General features: G+C 42.3%; 1 protein-coding gene across 1 annotated transcript in view; it reads right to left on the minus strand.

Annotated features, from left to right (window-relative positions):
• LOC141147573 (cytochrome P450 2J6-like) overlaps window positions 1–9,028 on the minus strand; it is a 43,330-nt gene extending 34,302 nt beyond the window's left edge. Inside the window, exons 1-2 of the mRNA XM_073634802.1 lie at window positions 8,738–9,028; window positions 320–482 (exon numbers count right to left, since the gene is read on the minus strand). Of these exons, the coding sequence (XP_073490903.1) occupies window positions 320–482; window positions 8,738–8,908 (334 nt within the window). The 5' untranslated portion in view covers window positions 8,909–9,028. The remainder of the gene's footprint in view (window positions 1–319; window positions 483–8,737) is intronic.
• Between the last annotated feature and the right edge of the window lie 2,712 nt (window positions 9,029–11,740).

Below are 11,740 nucleotides of genomic sequence, written 5' to 3' on the forward strand. Positions count from 1 at the left end.
CTTGTGTGTTTTCTACTGTGCTCACAACTAGGCCTGTTCCACTTCGCTCTCAGCAGCCAAATTCCTCTTGGTTACCTTTCCCATTTTGCTGCCTTCATACCAAATGTCCTACCTTCAAGGGGTTCATGGACTAAAGATGCAAAGTAGACCCCCTTGTCCTGTTGGTCATCAAAAAAAAAAAAAATACATACTCAGTCGTAGACCTATGCATGCATTTAATCATGACACATACATGATAAATAAGAAATAAGTGTTGGCCTTATATAACACAATTTACATACTGAAGTTAATACATGCATAATGAGCAATATATTGTTACCTTTTCCACGAAGAATTGCCCTTAAAAAGCCAGCCACAGGACGGCCTGACAACTCCTCAGAATGAGACACAATGCCATCTTTTACAGCTCTGCAGCCATTCAGCACCACCAGTGGAGTCTCGCCAAGCCACAACGTATAGATATTACCATGGAGTTTAGCAAGCTGTGAATGAGAATAATATTTTTGTATTAACCACTTGACCTCCTGGAGATTTACCCTCCTTCATGACCTGGCCATTTTTTTGCGATACAGCACTGAGTTACTTTAACTGAAAATTGCGCAGACATGCAATGCTATACCCAAATAACATTTATGTAATTTTTTTTCCCACAAATAGAGCTTTCTTTCGGTGGTAATTGATCATCACTAGGTTTTGTTATTTTTTGCGCTATAAACTAAAAAAAAGACAGACAATTTTGAAAAAAAAAACAACAATATTTTTTACTTTCTGCTATAAAAACTATCCAATAAAAAAATGTAAAAAATATAATTTCTTCATAAATTTAGGCCAAAATGTATTCTGCTACACATTTTTGATAAAAAAATCCCAATAAGCGTATATAGATTGGTTTGCGTAAAAGTTATAGCATCTACTAACTATGGTATATATACTGGCATTTTTATTTTATTTATTTTTTAATACTAATATTGCGGCAGACATTTGGACACTAACTGACACTTTTGACATTTTGTGAGAACTAGTGACACTAATACGGTGATCAGTGCTAAAAATATGCACTGTCACTGTACTAATGACACTGGCTGGGAAGGGGTTAAACATCTAGGGTGATCAAAGGGTTAACTGTGTGCCTAGCCAGTGTTTTTGTGTAAACTGTGTGCTGCTTTTACTAAGGAAAGTGATGGATTTTATTTCCTGCTTTGCAGGGACACAAAATCCATCACATTCCCCCTGTCAGAATGGAGCTCTGCCTTGTTTACATAGGCTGTGTCTCTGCCTGACGATCGGCGGGTGCTAACAGACATCCATAGCCCGGAACTCACAGATTGGCTTCTACTGTAAGTAATCACAGCAGAAGCGGCCCACAGGCAGCGCGCGCCATCTAGGCGGAAGTGTACCGTAGCAGTATATCTGCTAGGGGGCAGTCAGGAAGTGGTTATATCTCTCAATTTTATACACTGGGGTTGATAACCTGAAACTGGAGAGTGCAAAATCTGATGCAGCTGTGCATGGTACCCAATCAGCTTCTCACCTCAGCTTGTTCAATTAAGCTTTGACAAAAAAACTTGGAAGCTGTAAGTTATGCTAAGTTATAAAATAAATAAATAAAACTATAAAATTCAAAAACATGAAGAAGTCAGTTACCTGACTGTGCACTAAAACATATCTGTCATTAATGGTTATGAGTTGATCTGTACATTTATTGGAGATGCACCAAATTTCTTACTCGAGATGGCAAGCTAAAGGTACACTTAAGCTGGGGACACATATGTGCGGCTGCTGTTCACAGCATGGGGTCGGGTGCGTCCTTGATCACTGGTTCAGGTGCGATTCAGGTCCGAATTTTTGCCTGAATTCGCATCTGAATCGGACCCAAAGACGCACAGGACCCTTCTGCAAGCCGCACCGTGGCTGCCCCAAACCTGTGTGAACCGGGTCCATTGAGAGCCGGTCACACTCGCCTGTCATGCGAATTGGATGCACATCCAATTCGCATATACTGTATGTGAACCCAGCCTTAGTGTTAGCATTAATGACCTGAATTGCACCTGAACCGGTGAACAGACACGCACCGGACCCCAGGCATGAACCAGCGGCTGCACATATGTGAACCCGGCCTTACTGTACAAGTGATATTATCAGATAATATGAACAAAGGAGGCAAAATTTAGTTTAATAATTGTTTAATAATTGTCTGAAAAAATAATTTCCACAAATTATCTTTGACCTTCAAAACTATTACCCGATTGGTAGGAATATTATTGCTAAATATATTTTATTCTAATAACTATACGCCATATTCAGTTATATGAGTATTAAAATTACTGAATACTATCATTACATTATTTGCATACAGTTATCAGAAAACAATATTTTTCATTATGGGGTCCTTTCATTTCAAATCACACACTCATGAAACAAGAAGGTAAAAGACAAATCAAAGAGAAAGGCTGACTATATACTCTCAAGTTATTGACATGTCTGAAATATATAAGTGGCATATTATAACAAAGGCGATTCAAGTGTCCTTACTTCAATTTTAAAATTCATCTGTCTGTTTGGACATTCAACCTCTATTTTATCTGAGCTATCAGCTGCATGCAAAGCTTTTCTGGAGTGACTGCATCCCTGGTGACATAGGATAGATAGCCTGCTAAGGAAAATGCCACTGTGCCTCAACACCATGTGGCTCCCTACCTCCAGACACATAAAGACGTCCTCATTTCCCTTACAGACAGTGCACTACCTGCCAGTATGAAAGGGGGAATGATAGGGAAAGCACCCTTTTTGCTCTGATACTGTATATATCAATATATACTATATCATAACTTAGCTTTGTGAGGCTCATAAAAGTACTGTACTGAGGACTTAATTAGGACTCTGAAATATGTTATTTCCCTATAAGATTCTGCCGGAACGAAGGCGAAAATGGTTATCTCTGATGGCCTGCAGGCAGTATTAGTAAAGGCAGTTAAGGGTGGTAAGCTGCCGTGCTGGATGTGCTATAGCATCTGTGCCTAAAAATAGAGGCCTGTACTGCTACATGTCTGTAGCGCCCTCTACTTTAGGTGCTATAGTGGTCTTTTGGTAGTGTAGGACTTAGATGTAGGCATATTTGGCCAGGCCTGTGGTTTTTTTCTAGGCCTGGTTGTTTTGATTCAGGAGTGGGAGTGTTAGGATAGCCGGGGGTGTGGCCACCTACGCTTAGGCTCAGAGAAACCTTCTCTGCTAAGACTGGACTGGAGATTGTTCTGGAAAGCAGAGGATGGACTGAGACCTGAGTGGCAGGGAGCTCATGTGAGAGTTCTGACCAATCATTGATTTGCTTGGTCGAGAGGAGGTCTCTCATATATGCTGGGGTCACATGTTTCGGAGAGAGGAGGTGGTGGAGTCTGGAGTTCGAGAGAGGGCGAGGCCAGGAAGGCCGAGGACCTGGGGCCCTGGAGGAGGAGAACCTTGAGCATGCCTTCAAGGGAGGTTCGGGGTGGATGCCTGAAACACATGGAAGCCAGCATGTAGCGCTGGGGAAGAGGCGGGAATTCCCATGCGGGGAATGTACCATGCAAGCGGAAAGGAAGTAGGAGTGAAGCGGAGGAAGTGAATTGGCGGATCGACTGTCTGTGACCAAAGAACACAGAGCGTTGATTGTGGAGAGCAGGTCAGTGAAACTTAAAGAAGCAAGTGCAGGAACGAGTGAAGTAATGTGCTGTGTGGCTACGGGATACAATACAAGCAATAACAGACAGTAACTTCCAAAGACTGAAGGGTGTTAGTATGCGGGTCATGAAGAAGGTGGTTCAGGCATTTAACCTTAAAGAATTAATACTCCAAAGGAATCATATCAGTCAACAGAGGAACTATTGAGAGTAGTGCCTTCTGTTCAACTTTGGAGCGCTGTACAGGGGAATTTACAAAGTGGATAGTCCGAATAGCCCAGAGAAGCAATAGATTCCAGAAGGGATCTACTAGGGGAAAGTTCAGTAACCCAAAAATGGCTACAGTTATGGATTATACCCTCATAAAGTGGGGTCTGGTGGAGCATCTCATATCTACCCATAGATAACCCAGAACATCCCTGTAAATAAAGCGCAAGAAAACTTAACTATTGTTTGTTTGGTGTGTTATACTTGGTGATGGGGAGGTCAGAAGCGGGGTGATTGGCAAATTGTTTTAAACTACTCAGCAGCCCCTACGGGGGTACCGCAACATGTCTTTAACTCAAAGCAACTGGTAACAACAAACACACTTGAAACAAGGGGAGCGTTGGGTGGATTTGGACCACCCTGACCCAGTCCTTCAGCACAGCAGGGCAAAACTGAAGACCTTCCTGTTGGGGGGGCCAAATTTGTCCTCTGTGGATGTGGCTGGAAAGATTGTGGTGACCTTTTTAAATGCGCCTGCCTCTTTGCAACCCCTCTTGGGCTGTGTAGTTCAGTCTAAGATAATCTGGATGAAAAGGCCTGTTTAGCTCATACAAGTCCCAGTGTACCCAGCACTCCTGTATTGGGCCTTGTGATAAACGAAGCTGCCGAGCACTGCCATCTTGTGGCTAGATAAAGTTTTGCATAACAGTAACAATACACAGTGTTACACATGCTAATGCTTCACATAGCAGCTCCAGGCAACACATAAAACTGGTTATTTAATTAGCAAAGATATACAGGAATTGCGCAATATAGCAATTGTGCTAATGTCAGAACGTGCGCTCAGTTAACCTGAGTTTTATAAAGAACAAAATAACCAGATGCAGGATTTTCGTAACAGTTCCATCTGGAACTGGGTTGGACTTGATGGACGTGTGTCTTTTTTCAACCTCACCTACTATGTAACTATGGTAGATCCTTCTCTCTCTTGGGATGACATGCACTTCAGGATTAGGGCAGAGTATGAACCAGAGAACACACTGGCTTACTTAGTAAGTATTTAATTTTGACTCAAAATCAGTCCTTTGCAGTCCCTTATAGCAGCGGTCCCCGACCTTTTTGGCACCAGGGACCAGCTGCGTGGAAGAAGTTCCAAGGCCCAGGGAGTCGGGATTCATGTGGGGGTATGCAATTTTTCGTGGGCAATTTGTCGGGGCATTGGCTGGTGTTAGCGCTTCAATCATCACAGCTCCATGGTTGATGTGGTGTCAGGATGATTTAATTATTTCTATTATTACATTGTAATATAAAATGAAATAGTTCAACTCAACATAATGCAGATTCAGTGGGAGCCCTGAGCGTGTCACTCACCACCGTCATCCGCCACCAGATGCAAATTGTCACTTGTCACGTCACCTGCCTTCAGATGCAGCTTGTCACTCACCACCAGATGCAGCTTGTCACTTGCCACGACGGCTGTCACCAAATGCGGATTGTCACTTGGCACATCACCTGCCACCAGATGTGGATTGTCACTTGCCACGTCACCTGCCTTCAGATGCAGCTTGTCAATTGCCACGTCGCCTGCCACTAGATGCGGTTTTTCACTTGCCACGCTGCCTGCCACCAGATGTGGATTGTCACTGCATTGGTGGCAGCACTGGTCCATTGAGCACAGAGGCAGGCGAGAGAGAGCTCTCACTGTCATGGACGTACTGCGCATGGCTCTGCAACTGGCCACGGGCGCACGGGTCCATTGGGATGTGTTCCAGTCCATAGGCATTCAGCAGTGAATAGACATGCGCCAATGCACATGCGCATGCACAGACCATGAACGCTCGCACAGTAATGCAGCTTTGGCGCCCAGTGATCCTTAAAAGGGGCCTCTTCAGAATGCATCCTTGCTGTCTGATCTGCAGCTCATTCTGTACCTGATCCAAAACCTGCATCTGCTCCAGTGTTACCCGGCTTCTCCTGACCTCGCTGCTGTCTCCAGTCCTGACCCCTTGGCTTGCCTTTGACCTGCTCTGTGTTCCTGTTTGTTTGTTATCCTGTTGCCGATTCTGCCTGGACTTTGACCATTCTCTGCCTGCTGCTTCTGTCTGATTGATCTGCTGCTGTGACCTGGCTTGTCTGACCCTGCTCCTGCCTGCTGTCCTGCATCCGTGTGCATCTGCCTGCTGTCCTGCATCCGTGTGCATCTGCCTACAAGTCCTGCATCCGTGTGCATCTGCCTACAGTCCTGCATCTGTGCGCACCTGCCTGCTACTTCTCAGCGTTCCTGCATCCGCAGCAATCAAGCCTGTTCCTGCCTCTGCCAAGCGGACATCATCTCCAGTCAAGCGGACCCTGCAGGCTCTCCTATCCCGCTGTGCTCCGAGGGTCACTGTTTCCATTCCAGTGATCCTGGAACCAGAGCCACACGAGAGGTCTCCCTCTGCACATCAGGCTCACCTCCAAGGTACGTGTCACTCTCTCTGCTACCCGTCGCACCTCCGACATTGAAGAGGCCCTGTTGTGAGGGCAGAAGAGTGGTGATCCAGGGTGGGCAGAGAGAGATATTGTCATCTCTCTGCTCTCCACCGCACCCCCGACATTGAATCAGCCCGGTTATGAGAGCGGAAGAGCGGTGATGCGGGGTGCGCACTAAAAGAAATGTAATCTCCCTGCTCCCTGTCGCACATCTGACAGTGTGCCTCTAGCACAAATTTGTGCTCATGTGCTAACAAGTGGCATACTGAGAGAAGGAGAGAGTAGAGCGACAGAGAGAAGAGCTCACTGGGCTGCCGCTTCATCTTTCACTGTCCATCACAAGTTGGGGGAGGTACAGGGCATGTAAGTCTTATTTTACTGTAGCAGAGACAAATCAGGGCTGCCCTGTCGAACAAGGTTGTTTTGTGTGGCAGGGCTATGGAATTTAGTGTTGGCAGGCAGCGAACAGGAGGAAATGTACACTGAGCTGTGCCACGAGTGATTCAGCAAGAGCTGGTCTGGTCCTTACAGTACCGATTCTCTTTACACCACATGTTTGGAAAGCAAACCTGCAGAGTCAGTATCATACACAGCACCAAGTGCAGAGAGGACATGGGAATGAAGACAGCCTGGAGGGAAGTGTTCACAGTGGTAAAGTACCTAAGCCATATCTAGAACATTATGCATTAGACCTTGATATGCCCATGGCTTAAACCTTTAGCATCCTCCTGTCATCTACTCCTCTTCCCTTACATAACTGACAGTCCTCTGCTGGCCGACCCACTGCTTGTACCTCTCCCACTGATGCGGCGGATGACATTCCACCTGTCAGCACAATTAAATCGATCTGCATTAATAGTGATGAATAACAGCAAGTGTACAAGTTGCCTGTGATATATTCTCTCTACTTAAAGATGTATTACCAGTTAATCTTTTGAATAGAGGAAGGTGACCAACCTTTGCCATCTGACCCAATGGAAAAATTATATTTCATTATCGTATCTGGATGTCCAAAAGATCCCAGTGACATTGACAATGTGTTCCATTATTGTTGTTATCAGTGGCCTGTACTAGTGAGGCTTACATGCAGCCAAGACCCTGCTGTATGGATAAAGTAAATGTCTCCTCACCTTGAATACTCCACAGACCCCCCCCCCCCATGATTCCTGTGATACTACCATCATCCCATCAAGCATCTGGGAAAGAGCGGTTTCACTATCTTTTCAACACCCCCGGGGTAATGCACAAACCTGATGTCATATCATTACACATACATTGTTATATTAAATTATCCACGCTTGTGATTATTATGGCTTGGTATCCTGCCTGTGCATTATATTAGGCGTCGTTTTGTGTTTTATTTGTATATATGTTGTCTTGTTACATGTCCCTGCCTGCTGTCCTATGATGAAGCACCTTATTCAGGTACCGTTTTCTATTAAGGTGACACTGTGAAGCTGCAACTTACAGCAGAGTGTAGCACATTGTTGCTTTTACTGTTTGCCAATAAAATATATTTTTTGTTTAGATACCACTCTAGTACTGTCCTTTTGTTACCAATAGTAACCGCTATGCTTTCCTAATGACCCCCATTGGGATACCCTCTTTTTTGTCTATGGAAATTAGGCCTGGTTGGACAAAAAAAAAATCCTCTGGTAGGTAAAACAGTTCTCATATACTGTACTAATATATTTTTATGTAGGTACAGTATTCATCTGTGTAGTTAGTTGTTTGCCTGGAGTTCAGCTTTAGGTCATTCAACCAATTTCTCAATTTTGGGTTTAATGGGAACTTGATCACTACCTTGGGATTCACCATTGGCCTGGCATTGTTGTTATAGTTGGAAATGTTTGCCTTTCAATTGAGCTACGTATGTTGCAACCTAATATTTTAATATGTATATATCTGTTGATAACCCATGAAAATGAGCCCTGAATATCAACAAAAAGCTAAAATGAAAAACTCTGTTTCAGCCAAGTTTGGGATAGGGGTTAAGAAACCTTAGGTAAAAGATCAGATAATGCCATGCTGCACTAAAAACAGAGCAACCTGCTTTGGGTAAAGTTGCCTAATGACTGAATAACTACAAAGATAAGCAATAGATAAGCAATATTGAAGCTATTCAATAACACAAAATAGTAAAGTAGAAAAACAGTGACAGCATGATTGACGATGATAAAACACAATAAGCAAATTGATGCAGGAATAGATAATATAGGAATAAAATGCCTTTCTAAATTTTCAATGGTATACTGTACATGTATTGTTATAGAACAAAGCCATATTTCTATATTTTCACATTAAAAAGAAACATACATTTGTATTTTTACAGATTAGACACAGCATGTGAATATTTGGGAAAAGAATTCTTGTGCCTTGCAATAGATTTAATCGGTACATACCTTTATAAGCGTCTCTGGATAGAGCTGGAAGTTTAGTGTCCACAAATTCCCTATTAAAGGTACAGGGATAGGTCCAGGAGGAAGGCTTCTTGCTGCCCATATAATTTTTAGATATTTAATAATGATGACACATACCAGCAAGATTAATAACCCCTCGTAGAGATTCCACATGCCTAGCAGACCTGGTTTCTTACAATGATTTCTATGAACTATTTCTTCCTATTAGGAGTTCCCACCTGTCTCAGCTAACCTGTTCTCCACTGAACTTTGTATACACTGTGATCTTTTCCACTGTTTGCTTTTACTTGGATGCCGATCATTTAACCCATACAAAGGGAACTATGTGCTTTGTTCTAACAGTACAGCTTATTAGCTATATTAGAAGCTGCAGACAATCTCTACAGTTCCATGAGGCCATATTTAGAGAGCTTTTATACAGGCTTGAAATTATTCTGATATCTAGCATTCATGTCATTCAACAGTCATTTTAATTTGTTCTGTGCTACACAATTTTCATTTTGAGAGAAATAAAGTTTTTAAATAGTTGATCTGACCTGGAAAATTAAAAGGACGCTAAATGATATCCTTATTCTCCAAAAAATACACATCCACTACTCAATGGCCCTGTAATTTGTTTTACATTAAGTATTTTCTTATTGTGTTTTTCTGCCTCCCTGCAACATCTTCCTTTTCCTCCTCACTTCCTTTTCTTTGATACAAGAGGTGGACATTAGTTCTTATCATGTGCACTGTCTCCCTCCAAATTCCAATTCCTCATTGCTTGAACCTTGACACTTTAAGGTACTGTTAGGTGAAGCCATACTGATACAGCACCTACTCCTTTTTATTACCTTTGACGGCTGATTGCTTTTCTAACAGTTGAGTAATAATTCTGTGAACTTTCTTTTTCTATGTGCATACATGATCTGTATGTTCTCCTCTTTATCACTGCTGTATGGAAAATCTCAAACAAAAAAAAAACTAGAAGAAAACATGCGTGAAGAGAAAATACTTTTTTTATAACCAGAGTTTAGTGTTGTTTTAAGTCATTTGTACAAATCATTTCACAAACCTCCAATTTGAAAAATATCATCCATTACTGTCTGTATCCCATATCAGAGGGATTCTGCTTACTTCCTTTCCTAGTGGCCATACAGGAAGTTAAAGGAAATCTACAAAAGGGGTCATAGATAGCAATAAAGCCTGAAAGAGGTTTTAACCCTTTCACACTGCCGTCCAGTTCTGGTCACCAGTCCTCAGGAAGAATGTGCTGGAATTGGAGAGACTCCAGAGAAGGGCATCTAAACTAATAAAGGGGCTGGAGGATGTCAGTTATGAGGAAAGGCTACACACATTAAGCTTATTTTCCCTAGAGAAGAGCGCTTAAAAGGTGATATGATCACAATATATAAATATCTAAATGGTGATTCTAGCATAGGGAGAAAACTGTTCAGTCTCAGGTCATTCAAGAGGACACAGGGTCACTCAAAGAAGTTGGATGAGAAGAGGTTTAACCTTAAACTGCGTAATGGGTTCCTTACTGTTAGAACAATAAGGATGTGGAATTCCCTTTCACAAGTGCTGGTGCCAGCGGGAAGTATCAACAATTTCAAAAAACTTTTAGATTGTCATCTTAGTGAACACAATATACAGGGATTTTGGAAGTGTTAGAGACATAAATACACACACAGGTTTAACTGGATAGACTGGATAGACTGGTGTCTTCAGTGAATCTTACCAACTATGTAACACTCTAATCTAAAGCTACAAAATAACTGTAGAAGAGGATGGGCTTTCAAAGATGTGTACAACTATAATTAAACAGTATGGCTTTTAGTATTAGTGATTCCAATTCCTCATGATGCAGAAAGCCAGGAATTCCAATTAATATATTATTCTGAGATACCTGGAAAGTTGTAAATTAAAGTCAACCTGTGGCCAGGTTTTTTACATTAAAGTATTTACATATTCTTATTAGGTAGTAAATAAGCTTGAAACAAGCCCTCACTGACCTCTCTAGTTGCATGCACTGTTGAGTAATTCATCCTCATCCTCCTAGATAGGCTGCTAGAAGGGGAAGGCAAATTTAGTTCTGTGGCTCCACTGCAATCAGCAAAGCAGCATGTAATGACTTTATAAGGTGTAAAAAATTTTTGCACTATCATGTAACAAAAGCAGCTACATACGAACGTGACAAAATTCATAAATGGAAATGGGTGAAAATGTAGCGCTAGTGAAAAAAAACAGTGCTAAAAACTGTGTAAATACATGAAAAGACATATAAATGAGTTGTACAATCTAAACGTGAATGAGTCCCAATTGTAAAGCAATAGAACGCAAATAATAAATCCCAAGAGGGTCAATCCTAAGCGAGGGCGGCTACACCACAAATGAAAGATAGTTCATATAAGGAGCCAGGGGCACCATGGAACAAATTTCTTAATGTGAGGGGCCAAGAACCCCAGGGTTGGTATTGGTAACAGATGACAATAAGAAATGAGAGTCAGCGACACCAGGTCAGACAAGCATGGATAACTGAAACCTCAATATGGCAGGAACAGTTCGGAGGGTCCTGAAGTATCCAGCAGAGGAACAGGGGCAGTCAGTGGTGTCCTCGAGGATCCAGTATTCTCCCAATGGAGTCACATCAAAGGAGCCAGCCACTAGGCCATGGATGGCTGAATGGAGAAGTCAGGCAAGCTCATGATGCAAAGGATATGCAAAAAAGGAAAAGGCTTCCAATGGTGCAGATGAAAAAAATTGTTTTTTTTTTTCATAAAAACCAGCATACAGGGTAAAATGTGATCACAGATAAAAAAGCAATATGGGGAGCGGCAAAACAAAGCCCCTGGCTCCATATATGAACGATCCTTCATTTGTGGTGTACCCGCCATCGCTTGGGATTGACCCTCTTGGGATTTATTATTTGCTTTCTATTGCTTTACAATTGGGAATCATTCACGTTTAGATTGTATCACTCATTTATATGTCTTTTCATGTATT

Source organism: Aquarana catesbeiana, linkage group LG01 (assembly GCF_042186555.1).
Source record: "Aquarana catesbeiana isolate 2022-GZ linkage group LG01, ASM4218655v1, whole genome shotgun sequence".
NCBI classification, from domain to species: domain Eukaryota; kingdom Metazoa; phylum Chordata; class Amphibia; order Anura; family Ranidae; genus Aquarana; species Aquarana catesbeiana.